This window comes from Cyphellophora europaea, assembly GCF_000365145.1.
Source record: "Cyphellophora europaea CBS 101466 unplaced genomic scaffold supercont1.3, whole genome shotgun sequence".
Lineage (NCBI taxonomy): Eukaryota > Fungi > Ascomycota > Eurotiomycetes > Chaetothyriales > Cyphellophoraceae > Cyphellophora > Cyphellophora europaea.
The window spans coordinates 2,989,211-3,014,064 of record NW_008481809.1 but is presented as its reverse complement, the minus strand read 5'-3'; the positions used below and the strand labels follow the sequence as shown (position 1 = coordinate 3,014,064).

The 24,854-nt window shown below is 54.0% G+C and overlaps 8 protein-coding genes and 1 non-coding gene across 9 annotated transcripts; 4 read left to right on the top strand and 5 right to left on the bottom strand.

The window, feature by feature from the left end:
- Positions 1-362: 362 nt before the first annotated feature.
- HMPREF1541_04059 (Ras-like protein) lies at positions 363-1,161 on the top strand (the record flags this gene model as incomplete). The annotated part of the gene is made up of 3 exons (XM_008718406.1): positions 363-374; positions 443-557; positions 647-1,161. 3 exons carry the CDS (start codon positions 363-365, stop codon positions 1,159-1,161), a joined length of 642 nt encoding a protein of 213 aa, XP_008716628.1.
- Positions 1,162-1,818: 657 nt separating this feature from the next.
- On the bottom strand, positions 1,819-5,311 carry HMPREF1541_04058 (uncharacterized protein; the record flags this gene model as incomplete). The annotated part of the gene is made up of 2 exons (XM_008718405.1): positions 1,819-5,123; positions 5,170-5,311. The coding sequence occupies 2 exons, from the start codon at positions 5,309-5,311 to the stop codon at positions 1,819-1,821; spliced, it is 3,447 nt and encodes a 1,148-aa protein (XP_008716627.1).
- Positions 5,312-5,662: 351 nt separating this feature from the next.
- HMPREF1541_04057 lies at positions 5,663-5,751 on the bottom strand. Its single transcript has one exon. It is a non-coding gene; the product is annotated as a tRNA-Gln (tRNA).
- A 988-nt stretch (positions 5,752-6,739) lies between these two features.
- On the bottom strand, positions 6,740-11,696 carry HMPREF1541_04056 (uncharacterized protein; the record flags this gene model as incomplete). Its single annotated transcript, XM_008718404.1, has 3 exons — positions 6,740-6,977; positions 7,026-11,490; positions 11,543-11,696. 3 exons carry the CDS (start codon positions 11,694-11,696, stop codon positions 6,740-6,742), a joined length of 4,857 nt encoding a protein of 1,618 aa, XP_008716626.1.
- Positions 11,697-12,197: 501 nt separating this feature from the next.
- Positions 12,198-12,838, bottom strand: HMPREF1541_04055 (uncharacterized protein; the record flags this gene model as incomplete). Its single annotated transcript, XM_008718403.1, has 3 exons — positions 12,198-12,410; positions 12,457-12,730; positions 12,780-12,838. The coding sequence occupies 3 exons, from the start codon at positions 12,836-12,838 to the stop codon at positions 12,198-12,200; spliced, it is 546 nt and encodes a 181-aa protein (XP_008716625.1).
- Positions 12,839-14,013: 1,175 nt separating this feature from the next.
- Positions 14,014-16,353, top strand: HMPREF1541_04054 (uncharacterized protein; the record flags this gene model as incomplete). The annotated part of the gene is made up of 2 exons (XM_008718402.1): positions 14,014-14,143; positions 14,198-16,353. 2 exons carry the CDS (start codon positions 14,014-14,016, stop codon positions 16,351-16,353), a joined length of 2,286 nt encoding a protein of 761 aa, XP_008716624.1.
- Positions 16,354-19,665: 3,312 nt separating this feature from the next.
- HMPREF1541_04053 (uncharacterized protein) lies at positions 19,666-20,817 on the top strand (the record flags this gene model as incomplete). The annotated part of the gene is made up of 3 exons (XM_008718401.1): positions 19,666-19,769; positions 19,822-19,965; positions 20,016-20,817. The coding sequence occupies 3 exons, from the start codon at positions 19,666-19,668 to the stop codon at positions 20,815-20,817; spliced, it is 1,050 nt and encodes a 349-aa protein (XP_008716623.1).
- A 1,257-nt stretch (positions 20,818-22,074) lies between these two features.
- HMPREF1541_04052 (ribosomal protein S12) lies at positions 22,075-22,629 on the top strand (the record flags this gene model as incomplete). Its single annotated transcript, XM_008718400.1, has 1 exon — positions 22,075-22,629. The coding sequence occupies one exon, from the start codon at positions 22,075-22,077 to the stop codon at positions 22,627-22,629; it is 555 nt and encodes a 184-aa protein (XP_008716622.1).
- Positions 22,630-23,477: 848 nt separating this feature from the next.
- Positions 23,478-24,811, bottom strand: HMPREF1541_04051 (uncharacterized protein; the record flags this gene model as incomplete). Its single annotated transcript, XM_008718399.1, has 2 exons — positions 23,478-23,834; positions 23,894-24,811. The coding sequence occupies 2 exons, from the start codon at positions 24,809-24,811 to the stop codon at positions 23,478-23,480; spliced, it is 1,275 nt and encodes a 424-aa protein (XP_008716621.1).
- Positions 24,812-24,854: the final 43 nt, after the last annotated feature.

The following is a 24,854-nucleotide window of genomic DNA, read 5'->3' as shown; positions in this document are numbered from 1 at the left end:
AAGGGCGCCAATGAGGGCGCCAAGAGGAGCCCCCTAGCCGGCAACGGTGGGCCCGCAGGTTGCATGTTGCGGGTGGAGGTGCAGGTGCAGGTGCAGACTGCAGACTGCAGGCGCAGGTGCTTCTTCGCTCTTGCCTCTACCCATCTGCGCGAACCAGAGAACAGCTGTGGGATACACAGCGTTCTTCTTTCCAACCCTTGCACTTCCATCTATTTGCCATCTTCGACACTCATACCTGCCATTAATTATTTCGCACCGTCCGGTTCCCTTATCGACTCTGTTGAAACGTGCATTCACATCCTCGGAACCTCCTCACTCCACCCTTTTCGTGTCCTTGCCACCACCTCCCGCGCTGTCACAACATGGCTTCCAAGGTTTGTCCCACCCTGCTTTCCGCCGCCGATTTTCTGGAGGCGCCGACTGACACGTGTCCTCGCTGCAGTTTCTGCGGGAATACAAGCTGGTTGTTGTCGGCGGAGGAGGCGTTGGAAAGTCCTGCTTGACCATACAACTCATCCAGAGCCATTTCGTTGACGAATACGACCCAACGATCGAAGGTATTTGCTCCCGACTCCCGTCGCACAACACTTGCGTCCCTTTGCGCACACCCCGGAGATCATTGTAACTAACCATGAACCCATCACAGACTCATACCGCAAGCAATGTATGGTCGACGACGAAACCGCCCTTCTCGATGTCCTTGATACGGCCGGTCAGGAAGAATATTCAGCAATGCGCGAGCAGTACATGCGCACCGGCGAGGGCTTCCTGCTCGTCTATTCTATCACCTCGCGTCAGTCTTTTGAGGAAATCCAGACATTCGAGCAGCAGATATTGCGTGTAAAGGACAAAGATTACTTCCCAATCATCCTTGTTGGCAACAAGTGCGATCTGGAGCATGAACGGGTCGTGTCTCGCGAAGAAGGCCAAGCGCTGGCCCGACAATTTGGCTGCAAGTTCATCGAGACCAGCGCTAAAAGCAGAGTAAATGTCGACAACGCATTCTACGACCTCGTCCGAGAAATTAGGAGATACAATAGAGAAATGAGCGGTTATGGGACTGGCGCGCCTCAAATAGGAGGCGGCGGTCCCGGTCAAAAGTTGGAGATGGACGACCAGGCCGAAAGCGCTGGTTGCTGCAGCAGGTGCTCGGTCATGTAACGAAGTGGAAGCACAGAAAGAAGAGCAGGGCAGCGGCAGCGCTGCAAGTTGGGCAACATTTTCTCCGATATCTCTTCCTACTCGCAAGGAGTCGTGGTGTGTCTACAATATCTCTCCCAGACGCTGGGGCTTTTCTAAAAGCATGCGGTGGTGGCGGACCGGCGGACAGCGGCGGAACTGTCCAGACTCTTAGGACTCTCGCATTGGCGACGAGAGGGATCCTAAGGGCAGAAAAGTCGACTTTACGACTGTGGCCTTAATCTCGGAGAGCGGCTTCTGAAGGCAGACACGGAGGGCAAGGTCATTGGCCGTTTATCTGACATCCCCTTCTTACAATGCCACAACTACTAGACTTCTTATATTATCTGACTCTCTGACAATTGGGAGAGGTCTGCAAGGACTCGGGGCTTCTACCAGGGCAGTATCCAGTTGGGACCACAAGAGGATCAGAGACAGCTGAAGTACGTACGTGATCGTCTGAACCGAAGTCCCAACGAACTGTACCGGCGTTTTTAGTACTATAGTACCTTCCGTTTGGGGAAGTGTAACCAGGCACTCGGAGTATGCACAGTATTCAAGTAGTTTAAAGGCATTGACACCTTCTCGTCGGCCATATGAGAACCTCGACGTAAGCGAAAGCACTACTCATGCACTGATTCACAACCCACGAGCGCCGACTCCAGCATCCACCGCCTCAAGCACGGTGCCCTTCTTGCCCACGCCCTGTTCCCACCTCCTGATATACTCCGCATCACACGCCTCCTCCACCCTCTCCCTCACCTTCCGAACCACCTCCCGCATCTCTCCCCTCTCCCTCCCCTCCAGCACATCCAACCAAGCCCGCACGCCCACCCTAGTGATCAACGTATTTGCCCCTTCCTCCACGCCCGCCACAGCCCAAAAGCATCGCAACACCCCCCTGCGCACCTCCCGCTTACACCCGGCGCGCAGACACACGCTCCCCAGCCGCTCCCACACCCCGGCCCGCCGACACAACTCCGCATCCTGCCTCGCGCGCATCCCGTCCGCCAGCACGGCCAGCAGCCGCAGCATCTCCGCCTCGCCGGCGCCGGGCGCCTCGCTCTCCGGCTCCTCCAGCAGCACGCGGCTGACCCAGTAAGGAACCACGCGCGTCAGTGGCTGCCAGTTGGGCCCGCGCATCAGCCAGCGGTTGACCTTGCCGTACATGGCGTCGCTGGGGTCGGTGATGACGCTGAGCGCCATGACAGCCAGTTCCGTCACGATGGCGGGGAGGGGCTGCTGGTGCTGCTGCTGCTCGCTGGTGCTGGTGCTGGCGGTCTCGATGGCGTGCTGGCGTGCGGTCTCCAGGAGCTCGCCGAGGAGGAGGTGCAGTTGCGTGGCTTCGGAGTAGGAGGAGGTGAGGAGGGAGGGGACGAGGTTGGTCAGGGTGGAGAGGGCGCCGAGGCGGACTTCGGAGGTGGGGGAGGAGAGGGAGCGGATTTGTGTTGCTAGGCGTGAGGTGCTCGGGTTGGCGGAGAGGTCGGAGTCGGGAGTGTAGGTCGGCGGGAGGGGGCGGTGAGAAGTCGGAAGCGGTATGGGCTCAGGGAAGACGGAAGTGATGTTGTCGGCAGTGGAGAGCTCCTTCTCGGGACCTGCTGAGGACGAGCGGGATGGCGCTGGGGATGGAAGTTGATGGGTGGCCGGGTCACGAGCTTGAGCCTCAAATGCCTTCTTGAGAGTCTTCCTATGCCTTTTGTGCGACTCGGCTGCCGACAGCATGCGAGAGCGGAGGACCTCGAGAACGGCGGCGTTTTCGTCGCTGGCGGCGAGAAGCGCGAAGAGAATGCTGGTGAAGTGGATGGTCGTGGTGAGATCGTCGTTTTGGAGCGCATGAGGCCACTGTTCCGCTACGGCACAAGCTACGAGGCTCAATCGAGTGGAGTCCGAGACCTCCTTTTGGACGTCCTCCAGGTACTCGACATACTTGACCGGCTGCTTCATCGTTCGGATCATGCAATTCTCGAGGAAGAGCATGAGAGTCCCGTCGTAATTCTCGAGTGTCGAACTAGTGCTCCTCAGGCTTTGCTCAAGAGCGATCCAGGCAAGCTTGCCGGGGCAAAGTATGCCCTTCTCGACGAAGATTGCTTCGAGCGTACTACGGATGATGGGCTCCGCGGAAGCGTGCGAACGATCACCTGTAGCGTCGATCAGGAGAGCCATAATCGGCGAAAGATGCTCGGTACTGGGCTTATGCCACCATTTAGTGCCTCGTGAAAGACCGGCAATGGTTACTAGAGCGACCTTTTGCGTTTCGAGACCATCCTGGGCTGGGGAATCATTGCCGATCCTGTGTAGCTGTTGAAGGACACCAAGCAAGGCTGGGGTAATGTCAAAGCTGGAGGCTGCAGTCGCCGCTGGCAAGACCTTTTTGTACGCAGCCATACATTCGAGCACAGCACCTCTAACTGCCTGGTTGTCTTTTGGTGTCTTCTGGAGGGCTGCTACTATCTCGTTGTATAGAGGCGCTCGGGCGGTAATGATGCTGGAGAGCTTGGTGATAGCTTGAATCCACAAATGGCGTGGTCCTGATACGGATCTAAACATCTTTATGACGGTCCCCAACTTCCGCAACGCGACTGTCAACAGGCGACAGGCAGACATGGTGGTCATATCTTCGGTCTTCTTGAGGAAGGCCGTAGTCGTTGTTCGATCCAGAGATCGAGGTAGTATGTTCTCGGCAGCAATCGACAATGGTGGCGGAGATATTGCTGAACGGACACCAAAGCCTAGATGTGGCGGCGCTGGTAAATCCACAACCGAGAATAGAAATCCAAACTCTCCAAGCCAGCTGTCGTCGTCCGACGGTGCGCCTAATGATTTTGGCCGCTTGCAGAAGTAGTCTGCAACAAGCTCGGGCGCCGCTGCGAAGATCTTGGTGACCAACTCCGCTTGTAGGACATCGGAAGCAGGCTTCAACTTCTGCAAGAAAAGTGACAGGTTAGTGTTCTTGACGGGAACACTGGTCGTATAGTCGTCTGCATAGTATGGTGAGTCTAAGCCTAGGTCGATGCCAGAGTCATCATCGTCGAAAGAACCATGGAGCTCGTAATTGGCCGGGTACCAACCGTTCTGAGCGACCACGGCACCAGTATCGGAGGTGCAAGCATGTATGAGGAAGTCGTGGGCCGCCTGGCGAACTGATACCACATCAGTAGTCTCATCTACCTCCTCAGCCTCAAAGTCGTACAGTTGTGCGAATAGCTGAAGGTTGCCAGCATTGAGGAAGCGAGTCTTTGTGGCCTTTTGAAGCTCCGAGCCCAGGAGACTTAACCGAACTGTCTTCAGAATATCGCGAACAATATCACCACCGTCAAATATCAGGCTCCGGATGCATGAATACAACGCCTTTCCTTGCGTGATCAGCTCAGTCTTCGCCTCGGCATCCAAATACCTCAGCATAGCCAGAAGTAGACGTTGCGCATTCCGTCTGACCGTTGGTCGGCGGCGATCTGCTTCATCTTGACGTCGAGTGGACGCATCAAGCAGTGTGTCTAGACGCTTGAAGAGGACGTCTCGTCGAGAAAAGACATCCGCTGCTAGTGCACCTGCGTCGAAGCTGATCATCTCGGTCAGGAGTCGGAGGCATGGTGAGATCACAAAGTCCTTGTGCTTTGGCGCAGATAAACCACGATCCAAGAGATGTAGTTGGTCAGACTTCAGCAAGCTGTGGCAAAGGGAGAGGCCGAACTCGCGGAACTCTAAGTCATTGCTGATGGTGCGGAAGAACTGAGCAAGAGCCGCAGGCACAGCAGAAGTGATGGCGTCGATGTTGTTCTGTGCTGCAAATGACCATGTCGACAGCAGGTCCCGGAAGTCGACCTCTTCATTCGAGGATGATGACTGATCGTCACAGTACTGTTTGAGCACCTTGAGCAGAATCGTCTTCTCGGTGGGCTCTTTGCTTGATATTTCTATCAGGAAGCTCCTGAATCTATCGATCCCTATGGTCGAGTTAGAAGAGCACAATGGTTTGCGAGGGTCACGGACCGGCTTTTACTTCTGGCTCGGCACTCTGCCGAAATCGAAGGAGGTTGTGAAGTTCGAAGGCACCTCTGATATCGCCGTCAGGGTGCTGCGGGTCATTGTCCAGTCTACGGCGCTTTCTATCTCTGGGACCATCTCCGGCCATGTCGGCGGCAATGTCGAGTGCAAAAGTCAATGAGCAGCACAATTCTGATCTTGGTCTCTGATGGCATAAAAATTGAGCCCCCAAGGCTGTGGAAATGCTTCGTAAGGCTGAAGTACTGCCACTAGTGCCGGTGTATAGGGAACCAAGAATCGGACTCTCAACCCTCCAAAAAATGCTCTACCTTCATCAATGATGAACGGAATCGTGTCATTCAACCTGCAAAATGCCTGGTATGATCTAGGGTGTTCTGAAGATTGCAAAATCATACTCTTCAGCGTCACGCAGGACCAAGACTTGCTTGATCGACTGCTTGATCATGCCAAAGTCGAACCCGGGAAAACAAAAAACGAGAGGTCGTACCCGGAATCGAACCGGGGTTCCCGGAATTTTGAAACAATCTTGATCAGAATCCGATGTGATAACCGCTACACTATACAACCCTGAATCAAGTTTCCAGTTGGGAAATCTCGGTGCTGGAAGTTGGTGCAAAATTTGGAGCAGCAACAATATAAAGAATTTCAAAAAATCCCTGAGCGAGCCCCAAATCTCGGCTCTGCTTTCGCTGCAATAGCCTTTAATCCGGGCGTCTCGCGCCATGATCCCGCAGATCTCTCCTCAGATTTGCGTTCATAACCAGACCTGAAGTGGCTTCGGTCGCTGAACGCACGTGATCTTCTTCGCTATCATAGCCTACTCGCTTCTGTCCGGTGCTCCGCGTATATGCGAGGAGGCAGGTAGCAGGGACGGGAGCGGGCCCAAACCCAGGCCAGGTCCTCGTTTCCTCAAGCGGCGCTGGACGGTTTTCCAGGCACGCCTCTGCCTATGAGCCCCCTATGGGCAGCCTGCTATCACTGTTTGCTGGGCACCCGGGGCAGGATACGCAGGACTCTCTCCCAGACCCCACGCAGTTCAATATCATCGATGCGGCTGTAGATGGTAGGAGCCACCGGGACAATAAGGGTGGTGACAAAAGGATCGTTACTGCAGACAAGGACTCGAAGGTAGACTACGTAGAGTCCGGCGAGAGGGGAGATTGGGCCGTGTACGTGACTATACGTATATATTTACGCATGAATCAGATGAAAAGTGGGCGCGATGTTCAGGATAACGACATTCACAAGGTCTCGTCGACAGTCGGTGACTTGCTACCGCGATTAGGAATATATGTACACAATTGTAGGTCTACAACCTAGACCGATCGACCAACTTTTCGTGAAACGTCGTATATCACATGTGTGTCTCTCAGCATTGCCTTTGAACCAGGGCGTAGAATCAACTTGAAAAGATGAGAAGACTCATAAAACTCGTCAATCTTTCTCGAGAGACCCTGAAAGCTGTACAGTGTAACCCCTATACAAATCTTCATCCATCATCAGCTGTTCCCGTGGCCTCGGTCGTACATCAACAAAGGCCCGGAAAACGGAGCGCTCAATCCAAAGCGCTCAGCACCTCCGCCACTTCAAACACCTTCGCCTCTCCATCGATGCCGTTCTCAGGCACGAATTTTCTGAAGGCGGCCCGTACCTCTCTGGGAAGCGGCCCAAACACGACCTCGCAGCTCGGCAGGAGCGCGCGGTCTTGCATTGACGGCGTCAGCACAGCGATCTCCTGCGCGATGTGCAGCGCCGTCGAGAACTCGGCAGCTTTTGCTTGAGAGCCTGGGATACTGGTTGTTTTGTTAGCTGTGCTGCTGTTGTCAACTGCGTGGCAGGACGGGGAGACATACACATAGATACTAGCCCACGCGTCCAGTACAAATACTCCATCGTCTGTCAGATCCGCCTGCGTGAACGAGGGAATCTCCGTCAGTGTTGCTTTATTGGAAGGCTTGCTCGGACTCGTTGCTCTCAACCCCCAGAAACCTCCACTGCTCTTTGGGCGCTCGAACTCCAGTCGGTACAGCTTGCAGGGGAAGCCATTCTTCTCGTCCATGCTCCTCATCGCCCAAATATCGCTGGGCTTGAACAGTGTCTTTGCGTTGGGCGCAGAGAAGCTCTCCCAGAATGCCGCAGGCTCCTTCCCTTCCGACACCTCTTCGATCTCGCCTGTCAAGCCGAGATCCATGCCGATAAGACGTGCAGCGCCAATCTCGTCTGCTCCAGAGCCCTGGCCCTTCCAGAGATAGAGCTTGCCAAACTTGGCAGAGATAAGAAACGGGAAGCCTGAACACAACGCTTCGGAAGAATACCCGACTTCGTCGAAAGCCACATGCCCAGCATGCCGCCGCCCGCACAACATATATAATGCCGCGCTCTTGTTCTTGCGAGTGACAAGGATGCCGCCAACCGCAGAGAAAAAGTTACCGCTCTCCTTGCCTTGCTTCATTACGAGAAGCTTGGCTGAATTCTCCCGGGCAACTTTGCGGCAGAAGATCTGCGCATCTTCGAGGGCGGAGGCAGAGATAGCGTCACCGGCCCAGATATAGACCTCCGTGACCTTCTTTGCTGAAGCTTCAAAAGTGTGGACGACGAGGTACATGCTTTCTTCGAAGAAAACATGCTCCTGACCTGGGGAGAGGAGAGTTTTCTTACCATCGCCTGTGATTTCGAAGACTTGACTGTTGAGAGTTTTTGGGCGCTCGGGGGCAGCTGAGGTCACGTTGAGGATGGTTTCGGTATCAAAGTCGGCTTTCTCATCGGAGCGAGGTACGGGAGTGAAGAAGGCCTCAAGAGCCTGACGGGTTGGGGAGACCGCCGTGTTGGGCTTACGTGTATCGACGAGGGCGGATGTTTTGAGGTCCCTTTCGGGAGGTGGCGTCAATTCCTGTGTCTTGACAGCCGCCGTGGCTGGGAAGCCAAATTGCAGGCCCAAGCCAGGGGGCTTCGGCTTCTTGTCGCCAAGTTGAGAGCCTGCAGCCTCATCAGAAGGTTGCTGGGGCCGAGGCGAGTTCAACTTACTCCTACTGGGAGTCAGAGGCATGGCAGCGGTGGACTTCGACGGGGTGGCTTCTCGCACGGTGCCGTCCGTGGCGATATTGAAGTTCTTTTTCGGTGAAGTTTTGGGTGGCAATGGCTCAGCTTTCTCGATAGGTACGGGCGAGTTGTTCGAAATGCGACGAAGCTCGGGGGACTTGGTGGCCACAACCGGTAGCGACTCAACTTTATCTTCTGGGACAGGAGACTGGTTCGATATTCGCCGCAATTCTGGAGACTTCGACGACACGGCGGGAGGTGTCTTTGGGTGTTGAGCATCACGAAGCTTTGCGACAGGCTTCTGCTTTGGCTCACGGCTGACCGCTTCTACCTTGGGCGTTAGGGGTCTCGTAACGAAGGCGGTACGACTTTCCGTAAAGTTCGACTTTACGGGGCTACGATTTGCGTTCTTGATATCGACTTCCCCAAGCAGCGTAGTTGGGTTCATCGAAACAGCCGCCTCTTGCTCGGCAGGCGGGTCGGCTTTGGGGGCTCTACGCTTTGGCCCTTTGGCGCGCCCTTTGGTCATGTGAGTTAAGTTGGCTGGGTCTTCAGTCTTTCCGGTATTGGCATTTCCAACTAACATGGGCATGTCACTGGACGCTTCTCCAGCGGAGCCAGATTCTCCAGACGGCTTAGGACTGTTCCCGCGTGCGATGAGCCCTGCAAGCGCAGGATTAAGTCTAGCTGCCAATCCACCAGAAGTGGTTTTCTTCAGTTGCAAAGCGCCGCCTGTGACTAGTGATTGGGTACCGGCCGCAAGGCCATGGGAGCTGCTCTCTGATGTCTTTGTAGTTGTGCGAGATAGGGTAGTCTCCGGTTCTTTATGAACCTCGATAGGCTTGCTCTCCAATGGTTTCGAATGGGGCACAGGGGTCGCAGCCGCTGATGCTCGTTCAGAGAGGCTCTCAGGGAACTTCTCGACAACAGTTTCAGAACCTTTAGTCAACGACTTCTCGAGAGGCTTGTCAACTGGCTTAGGAGACACTTTCTCTTTTTCAATCGGAGTTGATGACAGGTTTCGAGATTTGATGGGCGGTTGCGGCTGCTGGGTCGGGAGCTCTGCAGTACTGATGATTGGCTTATCAGTGGAAATCTTGGACTTGTGTAACGTGTTGCGTCTTCTCAGAGCTTCTGGTAGATCTTGCGCTGGTTTTTCGGGGGAAGCATCCCTTGAATCTGACCGTTTGTGGGCCGTCCCAGCTCCTGCTTTCATCGCCTCCTTCTGCGCGAGAATGCTCTCTTTGAACTCGTCCACACGCTTGCGCGGCTGCGGGCCGCCTGTAATATTCAAACCCGATTTACCGCGCGTGATGTTGTCCTTCAATGTGTCAGGAGCCACATAATTCTTGGTCTCCGCCTTCTTTAGCTTGCCAAACACGGACTTGAACTCTGGCTCGTCAGAGTTGGCTGTGGCCGAGCCAGTCTGGCGGCTTTTGAGGTTGGCACGGAAGTCAGTCTTCGGTGGTGTCTGAGGTTTTGGTTTCAGCGCAGGTGGTTTCTTGTCCATGCTTTCTCGAGGGTCAGGTTTACCGTCGTTAGCTTTCTGAGTATGTTGCAGAGCTGAATCAGAACTAGGCGTAATTTCGTCCGCAAACTTCCTGGTCTGGTTCACGGATAGCTTTGAGGCGGTCTCTGGAAGAGTTTCTGCTTCCACAGGCGGCTTGTCTTCCAAAATCGTGGATTTGCCGGCATCCAGCGTGGCCTTCGTGGGACTCAGTACTGGAGAAGGCTTTGGTTGAAGATCAAGCGGCTTCGTTGTTGCGCCTAGAGTTGGTGAGCGCAGAAGACCACCTGTATTGACAGGGTCAAATGAAGTGGGTTGACTCTCGGTGTCTGCAAGATCTTTCTGGCTCTTTGATCGCTGCAGCCCGATTTTCCATGCGGGCGGCTCTTCTTTGGTAGGCGAGAAACGCGGGGATTCGGGCTTGGAGAGGGCACTCTCGAGCCAGCTCGCTTTCGTAGGGCTCCACCGCCGGGGGTCCATAGTCTTGGAAGGACTCCGACTCAATTTGGAATCTTCCTGGCCGTCTGCCGGGGCCGGTTGCGAGGGCACTGAAGCTCGGTTGGAGGGCGGCGCGACCAAGCCGTGCGGCTCTGACTTTGATTTTTGGATGGAGGGTTGGATCGACGCTTCTTCAGCATGGCTAGAGGACGGCCGAGAGGAACTCTGCGGCGAAGCGGTTCCGTCGCGAGCCAGTCGTGGGTCCCGTGAAAGTGTGCGCGCATGGCCGAGAGAAGGGACACCGGGAGTAGGAGGATTGAATACTGGCCGGTTGCTCGCAACAGAGTCCCCTCTCTTTAGGCCAGCATGCGCCTGCACGCTCCATCTCTTGCTGACACTGTCGTTTCTCCGCATCATAGCGCTCTGAACGAAGCCACCAAGACCTTTAGTTGGAGAAGGGGGCCGGCCCATCGAGCCAAAAGTACTCGAAGGCTGACCTGAGCTGTTCTCTTGGTCTGAAGGGCCGTGATCCAGGACATGCTCCTCGTGGGGCAACGATGGTTCAGTGGGAGAGAGCGAGGGGGCTGGACCGGGGTTGGAAACATATGCCGCGGCTGGATGTTTGCGGGGAGACTGCGGTACAGATGCTCTCTTTCCAAATAGCTCACTTTCGCTGTGCTCTTTGGCAGGCTCGGACGGAGTGAAGGTTGGTGTGAATCGGTCCTCGGTCGTTCCCGAAGCCATGCCTGGCAGTCTCATGCCCTGGGAAGAACGTGCCGAGAGCACAACATCGTCTTGTTCGGACTTTCGGTACGCTGCAGACCCAATGCCTCGATCTTGTGTTTGTCGGAACCATGCCGGATCTTTCGAACCCAATGCCGCTGCAATATCTTTCCGCGAAGGAGATTCTTGCCCGCCTTTCTCTGCAGTCGTGGGAGCGTTTTCCGCCGGGCCTCTCGAAGATCCACGAGAACCCGAAAGCGGGCGAGAGCGCACTGAACCGATACCACGTGAAGTAGGTCTCTGCTGCCACGACAGAGTGCCGCTTCGCGACAAAGCTGTAGCGTTGACGGGTTGTAAGGATGGGGAGTCGGGTTTGTCTTGAGGGGTCTGTGGCAGCGACCGGTCTTGCTCAACACTTAGCGGCGATTGTGGTCGGCCTGTACGACTTGGGCTCTCATCTGGCCGTCTCAGTGTTTGAGCTCGTGATCGAGGAGTTAGACTGACAGGAGGGTCAATCCTTCGGTCGGCGCCAGGAGTAGAGGGCAAGGATAACGGGGCCGCGGGGCCGGTCTTGACGGGTGATATCGACCGTGCGCGCTCTGTTCAAGGCATTAGCATCGAATGGGTAGGAGCGGCGATAATGGTATGTACCTGCTCGTCGGGCTTGCCGCTCTCTTTTGGCCAGCATCATCTGCTCCTCCGATCTCCGCGCCTGATCAGCATCGCTGTCAGTCTTCTTGCTTAGACTCGCGATCCTGGCCAGAAATTGGTCGACATCTTCGGAGCCATCTCTTGACGCGCTCATGATGGCGTGCGGGGCCGCGTAAATACAGCTCTAGTCGGTACAGTACTTTGTCCTTCGAGACACGCGGCTGGCGTCTGCACGTCCGTCTCAGGGGACTAACGTGGAAGCGTAAACAGCAAGGACCACAGCGACGGTATGAGCAATCTGCAGCGATTGTCCTGGCGGGCAGATGCAGAAGTGGGCGGCATTGGAGGTTGCGTAGAGCTGATCGGAAGTGGTTGTTTGTTGCAGATGCGGAGTCGGGTCGCGATCTGACTTTGGCGGGTTCCAGCAGCAATAACAACAACTAACCCTGCTTGTCTCACAGAAAATATTTTTCTCTCAAAAACTGATCGCTATACAAGTGAGTCGATTTCTGTGCTCCTTTTGGCAAATCTACAGAGGCCAGGCCACACCCTTTCGCTGCGGCCATTCAGCGGCCTGTGCACCGGCGTTTCAGAATGGCTTTGTTTCAAGAAACGCGCTGCCTTGTTCGCCTTACGAGGCTCCGGGTTCCGATGGCTAATACAAGAACAGTCTGTCTCTAGCATCTTGAACAACCCAGTCGAGTCCTTCTTCTAGATTCTTCCCAGTCATAGCGCTGCATGGAAATACCATCCATCGATGTGTATGAATCTGTGGCAGTTCCAGCCCATTTGTCACCTCCTCAACGCTCATGCAACCAGTAATGTCAGTCTTGTTTACAAACACCAGTAGGCTGGATCCGGACAGTCGCTATGACTTGTCAGCAAGAATCTCACGCGTCTTGTATACCACGAACCTCTTCCAATAGCAGGCCTCTCAACTCCGCTCGGCAATCTTCCATGCGTATCCGGTCTGTAGCATCCACCACCCAGATCAACGCGTCCGTCTTCTCAAAATAGTTCCGCCAGTATGATCGGATGGTTTTCTGGCCACCGACATCCCAGATGTTGAGCTTGTAGCCTCGAAAGTCGATGGTTTTGATAATGAAGCCAAGCGTCGGGCTCACCGTGTTGACATCTTCATGCATGATCTTCTTTACGATCGTTGTCTTCCCCGCATTATCGAGTCCTCTGGTAAGATGTTAGCTGCTCGAGTCCAACCGGTCTACAGCAGCCATACAGCATAAGAATGCGCATCTCCTTGTCCTTCAGCCTCGCCTTCCGCAGAATAGAGAGCATGATGTCGCGTTAACTAGCTCATGAGTACTGCACAAGTCATGCGTGCCTTCAGCCGAGCCCTGGGGTTTGCTGCGCATGTGATCCTCGCAGCTTGTTAGTCAGACATCCACACATATGTTGCACCGTAGAGATGACTTGGGTTCTGCAGCCTAGCTGCAGTTGTGGATGACTTGACCGGCTTCCCCGAGGATAAGCCGATGCGTGCAGCCCTGCCAAGATGTAGACGGCTATCTCAACCTCACACAGGTCTCAGATGTTACTCGTTAGTCTCCACATCTTGTACAATTCTACATACAGGCTTCTTAGGCTGGACAGTGGTTTCGTTGATCACCAAAACAGTCCGAAGAGAACTCACGTTGAGCCACAAAGCCATGTGTTGGAGTCATAGCCGAAGCAGCGAAACGGTGTTCTTGCGCCTATTGATGCGTTCGAACACGGTTGTATACTTCGGTGGCTGAGCACCCCTTCGACTGTTGGGTAAATTGGTGAGATTTTCTTTGCATGGGCAGAAGCTTGTAACAGTCACACCTACAGAGAGCTTGCAGAAAGCCTGCAGCGGTGTAATGGAGCCTCAACATCGGGCAAGACTTCTAGGGATCTTGCGAGGCGCCAATCCTGACAATAATGAGAGGGGCTTGCAGACTAGAGCTTTGGAAGTAAGAGAGCCCAGGGCTAGAACGCTTGTGGCTCCTGTGAATGCTGAAAGTGAAGGATCACCGCTTTGGAGAGGCCCATTGCCAAGCCATCACTTTCACCGTCCTGCAGTCTTCCCTAGCCATCATCTCAGCCCGCGAGAATTACAATGTATATCTTCACAACCAAATACTTTCTCAAACCATAGCGAGATCTCGACCTTCAACGCCAACGCCGTGGGCACTTTTGAGGATCCTGCAGGTATGCCACGCCCAACCTCTGAGGCTGGATCATGGGGAGCATGGGCTCCTTTACATCGACCCAACTTCGATTGCGACAACTACGGCAAGCCTGGACACACGAAAATATCTTGTAATGCCCCGAGTGCCCAAGATCAGGCCCCAGACGCCAGCAATCAGACCACATCGACTTCTGATACCGCCAGCTTGTTACAGCGGAACAACTCTGCAAGCCGAGGCTTAGGTCATGGTCTTGTGGTGTCTACTGCACAAGACTTCGCTCGTTCTTCCAAAGCTGCAGCTATGCATAACGCGTCAGACGGCTGTCGCGCATTGGAAGACTCAAACTCCACCGATAAAGCTTGCAAGTTCGATCTCGTGGCGTCTCAGCCGCCAGGCGGCAATTCCACTGCGAGCGCCCGCCGAACAGTTGGTAAGATCATGGTCTCACTTCCTTCTTGTACAGTCGATCTGACTCTGACTGCAGCGACTGGAGAATATTCTCCGAATCAAGCCACATCTATTATCTCAAGCAATAATCATACCACTCAGCTCGGTATCAGTCTTCCCGCTCCTTCCAAAGAGACACTCTCCGACACTCCTTCATTCCAGGCTCAAGGCGAGTTCAAACTCCCTATCTGGGGTCGAGGCTCAAGCGAAGCTCCACCAGCCTCCACAACCGCTTCAGTGACTGCATCAACCTCTATGTCGCAAGCCCGCGCAGCTCCCAGAGACCACCGTCCCCCTCCCAGTCGCTATCATCGCGAAGAAGATAGCTATCTTCCGGCCAAGAACAGAGACAAGGTTGCAGCTATGAAAGGTGAAGCCGGAAGTGGAGATCCGTCATGGGAAGAGTTTGAGCGTAAGAGACGTGAGATTCGAGCAGATGTGGATCAATATAATCACAACAAGCGTGACGACAAGCATGCTACAACAAACCTCCACCTGCTCCACCGCCTTCGGCAGCCGTTGAAAGCGAGTCAGGAACATCGCATCCAGGCACAAGTTGGGCACTACGCCAAGCTGGGCGAGTCACCGGCTAATTGGCCCGTTGACGCCAACACGACACAACCTGGCCAGGCGTCCGCCGCCTTCGCACGTTCTAGATTGGAGCTCCGAGGTCGTACGGTCGACACAGAAGTGAGAGATCATATTGCTACGCGAGCCAGCCAGGTGATGCCTCGAAAAAGTAATGAGTCGAATACTGAACCCAGGTATTATGCTGCTACCCATGCAAAGCAACATCAAGCCAAGCGTAACCCGCGCTGGGCTACTACATCTGAAACTAAAGCCGAAGCTCATGAAGTTGACAGCAATGCCTGGGGCTCCGTTATCCCAGATGATGCAACACAATCTGGTGACTCGGTGGCTGCTATCAACGACGGCAACGTCTTCGTGAGAAGAGACAAGCACGAAGCCGATGCGGCTTTGGTGGGTTGGGATGGAGGTTTTATGCAGCCGCCAATCGACTGGGAACGACGCCCAAGGATGCATTCTCAGCGGTTTTATCCTGGTTTCGGCGACTATGGCGTGTTCTTAGAAGATGTCTTCCACCACCAGTATCCTGAAATATGCTTTGCTGCTATCCCACCTGAGAAGCTGATGGACATCGGTCTCCATGCTGATGGTATTGGACTTGCACCCCGAAGTCACACCATCACTGCTCAGAACATCATGTCGTACTTCGGCTACGGCAGTGGTCTCGAAGATAATGTCCGTCATGAGATCAACAAATCCACCAGCGATGACTTCGACCGAGAAGGTCGTAGCGATCATGTCGACCTTGAAGAACTGGGCTATGCAGAAACCAGCGAGGTCTATTGTCAGCGTTTCCTTGCCTACATTTCCAAGCACGCGGCAAAGAGCAACAAAGTGATACCTCAACCGGAGCCGGAAGCGGAGATGCCAACCGTCGCCACATGTGAACCCCTGTTGAGTATCTACCTGCGTCCTGCTGCCTACATCGACCTGCCACAGCTTACGGAGATCTACAACTGGCATATCGCGAACGGACCTCGTCCAGCAGAGATGGTCGCCATTCCCGAGTCCGATATGCGTGACCGTTTCGATGAAGCTGTTGATCACAAACTACCTTTCATTGTAGCCGTGGAGAAGGTCAAGGCTAAGAAGCAGAATCGTGCTAGGATGCGTAGCAATGGTATGGCGAGCAATCATCCAATCCAGAACACAAACCCTAATTATCAAGCAGTGATTGTTGAGGAGAAGATCGTGGGCTGGGGTTACGCCACCGACTGGAGCGCTTCCGACTACGTTGAGCGCATCTCCGCTGAAATTGAGATCTATGTTGATCCAAAGTACCGTCTTTTGGGAGTGGGAAAATGCCTGATGGACAAGATGCTCCAGATATGCGACCGCGGCTACCTTGTCAGAGGCGGCTATGACTTCAACTGCTTGCCCGAGAAGGCACACATGTACAGTGAGGGCGGTGCGCGAGACTTGCACAAGATCTACTTCATTCTGCGAACTTGGTCCACACCACTCAAGACTGTCAATGAGGAGACGACCAAGAAAATCCACGATCAAGAAGATGAGTACGACTTATGGCTGAAAGAGTGGCTCGAGTCCTGGGATTTCGAGCAAGAAGGTCGGCTGAAGCAGATTGGTGTCAAGAATGGTCGCTAGTGAGTCATCTCCGTAATCCAGGTTTGTGGTTGTACTGACTGTTAGTAGCCTAGATCAAGTCGTACTTGGTCGTATGACAATGTGGCAGCCGAGGGACGGCGAGGTCCCCGATCCTCTTCCCGGCACAACCTAACCAGTACAAGACCAGGACGGCGAGTAGGGGTGTATAGAGTCCCATCTCGATACTCCGCGACGACTGACTGCTTAACTTGATTGCGCGCACGCTAGATATGCAAGGGTGGCCTATTCGAACGCGTGCCGACTCAGGAGAGCCTCTCACTGATTTCCAACTGGACGTGGCCGATGCCTACAGTGCATTGCACAAATGGATACATCAACGGACGAAACATGGCACAGCGCACGAGTTCAGACTGTCGTGCGTCTTGTAGGTGAACTCCATAGCGAAGAAATTAGAAAAGGATTACAGTACAGGCAACATCTCAGTATGTCCGCTCCTAAAGATTGTTTTGCCGTCCACCTATGTGCTAGTGACTTGCGGGTAGTAGGCTCTTCAAGTTTGCTTCTACACGAATTATTCCGTTTTGGGGCCGGCAGCCATTAGCTGCTTTGTGCGTCTGCATATTCATACTCATTGACCATAGAGGTCTACGGATGCAGGTTGTTCGCCCAGGCTCGGCTAATAGCAGCCCAGAGAACGCACGTACCGATTCCGGTCTCGGCTCAACTTTCCGATCCTTGTTGCACTCGCATGCGGAATCGTTCTTCCAGCAGCAGCCCCGGGAACGGCGCCTCGCGCAAGTGGCCAGTGGGGTTCTGCGCCTTTCATCGCTCCCCAACAGTAATCCGAATCTTACGCCAGCAGACAAAAGAATGCCTTTCTCAGAGTGGTACTGGTGCCTAACCTCTTTTTTGGATGCCAATTGACCAAAAAGGCTGTGCAGATCTGGGCTGAAAAGCCACGTTGCTCACCCATGGCGAAATGAGAGCACGCAAGAGATAGCCGAGGGCGCTGCTGGCGCGATTAGAGCGGACGATCCAGGACGGTTGGGGGAGTGGCCCAATCACAGGTAGCAGCGCCCTGAAGATTCGAGTCGTTCAAGCTTAGCCCAGCAGCTGCCAGAGCGGCTTCGCATGCAGGTCGTCTCGGCGACCCTTTTCCCGACTGCATGGCCCAAAGCGAATTATCTGCGGCTCGATGTCAGGCCATGGATAGAATCTAAGACGGACGCTTGGGATGTGTGACGGCCCAGGCGCATGATACTACGTACAATAAATCTGCCAGCAGTAACAGTCAGTAAATCGATAGGCGTGGGTAGATTTCAGCCGCACACTTCAAGAGGAAGATTTCTAGACTGGAAAGCAAGACGCCGTGTTCCTACACTCTCCTGAACTTCATGGTCAGTTCCTGCGCTTATCGCTGCTGCTTGTCTACAGGGCAGACGCGGGGATCACTGATCCCGTACTGCGCACGGGACACGCCACGAGAACGCAGCGTAGAGTTCATGCAGCCGGGGGTGCGCCAACTCTAGCTTCAAGACATGTTCACAGCTGCTCTCCTCCAGCAATTGGTTGCCGATTTGTCAGGCTAGAGCAAATCCCTGATGTTTGGGGCAAGAAACTGTGGGGCACTGGGTAAAGCTTGTGGAAGAACACACGAAAGCCGAATTTTGGGCAGCGTCTTCTCAACCAAAAGGCGACCAGTGCGAAGGGAGAGACCGGGGAGGCGCCGGCAGGGGTATCACGCGAAGAACGCCCAGGAGCACAGAGATGGACGTTCGAGGCAGGGATGGAAACTGCAGCACACATGTTGGTGACCCTTACAGCAGCAAACAGGGAAGCACCGAAAATGCTACTCGACTTGCGCATCCGATTTAGGCTTCGCGGCATGGTTAAGGCAGCTGGAGAGAGCCCAAAGTTAGCATTTTTAGGCTTGAAGGGTCGCGAAAGTGGAGCAGGCAGCCCGCGAGCCCGCTTAGTAGGCGATGTACGCCGCGCGACAGAGACCAAGCACGACTCGCCGGTCGCTTGCCATAACCACATCCCACCTCTCACCTCATCCCATCCTCTCTCTTCCATCCTTTCCCGCATCTTGCGCCTGCTTCCTGCATTTTCCATATTGCAACTTCCTTCCACCTCTACAACCCGCCTACATCCCCTTCTCTCTTCCGCCCTCGATTCCGATCTCGGTGTTTCGCTGCGGGTTACCTTGCCTTGCTTTCTGCGCCAAAAAATCTGCCCTTCCAGATAATCGGAGTTGGTCGAGTCTGCCATCTGACATCCGCGTCGAAATCGAGTATCTGCTTCCCACATCTCTTGCGATCGCACGTCTACTCTGGTACGTGGATTCTCCGCTAGATACCTTCTATACATTTCAGATGCTTGCGCGACCCAGGTGTACTCAGCTGTGCGCATTAAAGCTCGGCAGACTCCCCGGCTTTGCGATCCTCCCTGCCTGAAGCGGTCGGACTGTCCTCGGCTGCGCCCTTGACCTCGAAAGCACAGCGATTATCTTTCAAGGCCTTGCACCTACTTTCGAGTCAAGCTGTGCGGCGTCTGCGCCCTTACCTGACCAACCTTTCCTCCATGCACAATATGCTTCAACATTCCGAGACCAAACGAGAACATTAACTGACATATTGTACCATCAGACTTGAGCGATTCACTTCTAACGTCCATCACTACTCCGTCCTGTCTCTTGACATTTTGCGTTCTCTGGCGCACAGAGTTGCTGCCTTGTCATCAAAAGCTTCGTTCGACAAACGCGCGCAAGCATAATCCACCGACTAATCCTTCAATCGTCGAATCATAGTCGATTGGACACCCGACTACCTTTGTTACCAACAGTACACTGAGCTGACAGGTAAGTGTGACATGTTTTTCATCCATCGACCGGCGCCATCCACACACAACCACATTTTCAACGTTGGTGCCTGGAGTTGTAATATCAGCCTCACCTACACTTTGAAATTTCCACTACAAAAGCGCCCCGCTTTCCGTGATCTTCCGCTGACCCTTGCAGTTCTGTATCTTACACTTGATTTCGCAACTGAGTTCGCGCGTTGTACTGCAATTGCCCAGCATGTCTTACGAGAACTACGGAGGCAACTTTGCCGGTAATGGCCAGGACCAGAATTCTCCTACCCAAGTTCCCGGTGCTCAGGACCCTGCTGCTCCCGGTCAGAACAACACTTCGGGCGCCCCAACCATGCAGTTCCCTTCTGCCGATCCTAACCAAGGCCCGCAAGCGCTTGCGCAGACCCCTGGTCAGCCAGGTGCCCCTGGCGAGCAGAAGACTACTCTCTGGTACATTACTCGACGATATCATTTTCTTTGCGCTAATATGTGCACAGGATGGGAGAGCTTGAGCCATGGATCGACGAGAACTTCGTGCGCAACCTTTGGTTTCAAGTAGGCGAGCAAGTTAGCGTTAAGATGATTCGAGACAAATTTTCTGGGTACGATTCCAACGCTTCATATCACAATGATACCGTTCTGACGATCTGCTAGCAGCAATGCGGGCTACTGCTTCGTCGACTTTGCCTCTCCCCAAGCTGCCCACAAGGCTCTTCAGCTGAATGGGACTCCTATGCCAAACTCCAATCGGTTGTTCAAGCTCAACTGGGCTAGCGGTGGTGGGCTTGCTGATCGACGGTAAGCGAGCGATGTGTGATCTACATGGGGTCTGCTAACAACCTTGTCAGTGAGGAACGTGCTATCGAGTATTCGATCTTTGTCGGCGATCTTGGCCCCGAGGTCAACGAGTATGTTCTTGTCTCGCTCTTCCAGAGCCGCTTCCCGTCGTGCAAGTCCGCCAAAATCATGACCGATCCGATTTCTGGCATGTCCCGTGGATATGGCTTCGTTCGTTTTTCTGAGGAGGCAGACCAGCAGCGTGCTCTCAGTGAGATGCAAGGCGTTTATTGTGGCAACCGTCCGATGCGCATCTCAACTGCTACTCCTAAGAACAAGGGTGGCGCTGGTAATATGAACCACATGATGGGTGGTGCCGCTGCCGGCGGCGCCGGGCCCATGGGCTATCACCCTCCTCCTCAGATGCACCCCGGCAATCACCAGCCCATGGCACCTTTCTATGGCGGCCAGCAGCCGATGAATCAGTTCACGGATCCCAACAACACCACTGTCTTCGTGGGAGGTCTTTCTGGCTACGTCACCGAGGACGAGCTGCGTTCTTTCTTCCAGGGCTTCGGTGAGATTACCTACGTCAAGATCCCGCCCGGCAAAGGCTGTGGTTTCGTCCAATTTGTTCAGCGCCATGCGGCGGAGATGGCCATCAACCAGATGCAGGGTTACCCAATTGGCAATTCACGTGTCCGGCTCAGCTGGGGCAGAAGCCAGAACAACTCGGGTCCCGCCGGTACCCCTTACCGCCCAGCGCCTCCTCCACCCATTTATCCATCGATGGGCATGCCTCCTGCCCATCAGTATGCTAATTATGCTCCGCAACAGGTATGTCCCAACATCATTACATTGAATCACAGCTAACAACTTCACAGTAATGGGTTATTACATCCTTTGTCAGCACAAAAAGCGGGCGTTTGACGACGGACTGGGAACAACAATCTTGACTCATCGCGGATCTGAATTTTAGCGTCATCGTTGGAATACCGGGAGGCTAAAAGTTCCTGAATCTTTTTGCACCTTTGTTTCCTTCGAACGATGAGCCCGAACAGGGTACCTTTCTCCGAACAGTACCTGCTAAAGGAGAAAGGATATCGTTGGTTGGTGGTGTAATAACACGACCCTCTCTCGCTCTCTCGATTGATACGTTGGAATAACCTTGAAGACGATCATGGATGCAGTGACATGAGGACACAGCATGCATTCTGTTTCACCTGATACGGGAGTCGAGCTTTGCCATAGTCTTTCATTCTTTTCAAAAATTGCAATCATGCGGGGGCCAAAGGAACGAGAATCACGCACACACGTACAACGATACCAACGGCAAGAACGACTGCTACGAACCGCAAAGGTTTTTTCGACAGCATCTGACGGCTAAGTTTGGGGGTGTTTTGTTCTTGCTATTGCGAAAGTCACACAGTTCGAAGGAGGGGAGACTCGTTGCGGCGTATGCACGATATCAAGAAACTTTCCATACTGTTCACTGTCATTGCTCGGAGACGAGTTCGCTATCTGGTTGTTAATTTCTGTATTTTTTTTGTGATTTTGTAGTCCGTGTGCCTACCCTCGGACGCCGTTGCGTTGCTGCCGACTTACTGAGCGTTCTTCATTGTCGGCCTTGACCAAATGGTGTGTACTCCTACTACTGCAGTGGGATAGCGAGCTTGGCGCTGGTGGCTGCTGTCGAGCAATGGGAATATAGCATGCATATTGTACCTCTCACGGAGCAGATCGCGAGACTGAGATTGAATACCTATACTGTAGCATCACCTCAACATAGCGAGATATCGGGGATGTGGAGTGTTATTGTCTAGTCGTCTGACGATTTCCGCCACCACACTTGCTGTATGCTACAACTGTCTGGCGTCAAGTGGACAAATGTCAGATTTTTGGTGCGTTGGAATAGCGCTGGACTACTTCTTCTATACTAGGTACGGTCAACTTTGTGAACACTGGGCCAAGAGCGCGTGAAAGCATCAGGCTGCGTACTAGCCTTGCCAAAGGCTCCACAACCCTCAACCTTCGACTTTCGAGCACAGCTCCGACTTCTTCTCATCGTGACATTCGCGACATCCTAGCTAACCCAAACATCTCCCCACAAGGCATCTGAGCCCACTCAAGATGCTCTCCGTCCCTTCCCCTTTGCTGCTGCGCGCAATGCGATCCCTGCTCCGGCCGCAGACCCTTTCCGTACCTACACGCGCAACCCTCAAATATACCGCCACTGCTACTACTCCCACGCTCCGCCAAACGACCACAGCCCGCGCATTCTCACAGTCTGCGAAGCGCTCCATGACGCTTAACCAAGTTCGAAAATCACCGCGCACGTCAAAGAAGGCTCGCCGACCTATCTCGCCCGCCATGCGCGACCGCCCGGAGATGAAGGGCGTCTGCCTCAAGGTCGGCATCACGAAGCCCAAGAAGCCCAATTCCGGGCAGCGCAAGACGGCCAAGGTCAGATTGTCCAGCGGGCGTGTGGTGTCGTGCTACATTCCCGGAGAAGGTCATAACGTGCAGCAGCACAGTGTGGTGATGGTGAGGGGCGGCAGGAGTCAGGATTGTCCTGGTGTGCGGTACCATCTTGTCCGCGGGGCGTTGGATCTGGGTGGTGTGCCTGGAAGGATCAGGGCAAGGAGCAAGTACGGCACGAAGAAACCGAAGAGCTTGCAGGTGTGAGACTTTTGAGGGTTGGAGGAGCTTGGCTGCTGGGGTGAAGAAATGATGCTGAGGATTTGAGGATGACAAGATGGCGGGTGGTGGTATGTTTGCGAATCTGGTGAGCTCAAGTGGACGAGATAAGAGACCTACAGCGATTTCTGGTTCAAGCTGGCAAGTGTTTGCCCAGGCGCACGTTGCAGGCGCGAGAGGCTACAACACCGCTGGTGCGCTGGGACCGTTATCTCTGTTGACCTGTGGCTGTGGTCTAGACAGGAGATCAAGGTAGCCCTCGTGCTTTCCTCGAGAACTCCACAGTAAGGGCATGGGAGTCTCAGCTAAATCTCTGCACATGGGTTGCCAATCGAGGTGACCCACGGTTCTGAAAGCAACAGGTCATCAAAGGGTAGGAGAACAGAGGATGCTATACAGAAGGAAAGACAGTCGGCATTGTTCTAGAGGAGGGTTCCAAGCGCCCTAAATGCCGTCTCCCGTGTATAATTGTATCAAAAACAGGTATCGAAGCCGCTATTCGCTACAAGAGCTGAAGTTTTATCCTTTTGCCCGTCCATTTTGCCATGCTCTGCTAAATCGTTGCACGCTGAAAGAGCTGTGCGTGGAGCTGGTATTGCTTGCAGTCCAACACGCTGAAGCGGCGGATCTCAAGCCAAGCGACCCTTTTTCTCAGCACTTGGAGAGGGTAAATCCCCTGCTTCTCTCAAACCCTTCTCGTGCCACTCGGCCAGTCGATCGACGAAGTCTATAATCTTATTCCTCGAAAAGGGAGTGAGGACCAAGGCGATAGCAATAATGGCACACACCCCGAACGAGATGAGAGCGTACCGGACAGCAGCCCGCCATCCATATAGTCATTTCGATTGCTCAGTCCAGCCGTCTGGTTTCTCCATGCCGTTCAGCTCGAAGAACCGACTGGTGCAACTATAGCCCTTCCAGTCGAAATTGTCCTGAGGATTGCAGTGACAACGCAGCTTGAGGCGAAGGTCCTCGCCAGTCGGACAGTGAGTGAAGGGCACATGGTAGTAAGCGATGTCGTTGAAAAAGTGGATCTCGTCTTTGTTGAGCAGGAGTCCAGCCGCTATCGAGTGCACAGGCGCATCTCCCCAACGCTCGTAGAAGAAACCGCCATCGCGATCGAGGCTCTCAAAGAAATCGACGTAGGCATTGCTGCGTAGCCAGTCCAGGTTGCCAATCTCGAAATTGGACCACTGTGAAGCAGTATGTTAGTTAACGTGAAAAAGTGTTACCAAGAGCACGAGAGACTCACAAAGTGGCACTTGTTGTATGTCTCTCCACCATCGTCGGAGAGGAAAGACATGCTGTTGTCCTTAGCAATGTGCTCAGGATGGTTCCGCATGAATTTCTTAGTCGATTCCCATAGCGTAGGAATCGTTTCAACATATTCATAAAGGGACAAGACGAAGCTGTACTTCTTCTTGTTATCCTTCATGACGCGGAAGGGATCGTAGTGCAGGTCGCAAAAGAGCTCAACAGACGGCTCCACACGCCAGTAGTACTCGTAATTCATCATCAATGGGTGACGGAAGAAGAAGCCAGATTCGAAGCGACACATATGGCGGTAGGACACCGAGTCGCCATAAATGATCTTGCGTTGCCGCATATCCTCACGCACGGCCTCGGCTTTCTTCTCATCGATCCACGGGGGAAACGACCAGTGTTCGTTTGGAATCTCGCCATAGTGTGTTTTGCCAGAGACTAGGGAGCTGGTCACCTTCTTGAAATTATCGTCGAAGGGTTTGTCGTTGAGAAAGACCCAGTCATAGTTGTAATTCCTGTTGAACCTGTCTTCTACTTGGCGGATCGAACGTGCGATCTCCCAAAGATCGGTATTGCGGGCAAGGGTAACAAAGGTCGCGTTGACGCGTGCACCAGGTGCCGGCGGAGATAGTTCATTAGGAGCAGCGGCCTTGTCGATAGGCGTTGTTGGCGCGGCCTGCGCGGGCTTCTCGACCGCGGTGTGCGGCTTTGCTACGGCAGACGAAGCTTTTACATCTTCTGGGCCCTTCTCTACCTCTATCGAACCGAGTCCAACTGCGCCCGGTCGACTTGCGGGCACGGGTGGCTTATAAGTTGGTAACGATGAGGATGAAATGAAGTATAGTATTGCGAGGCCGAAGACAGCGAACAGTATGTAGCGCAGGTATCGTGCGGATCCGCTGGCCATGATGGAAGGTCTCGTATTCCCGCTTTCGGGCTGCGATGGTGAT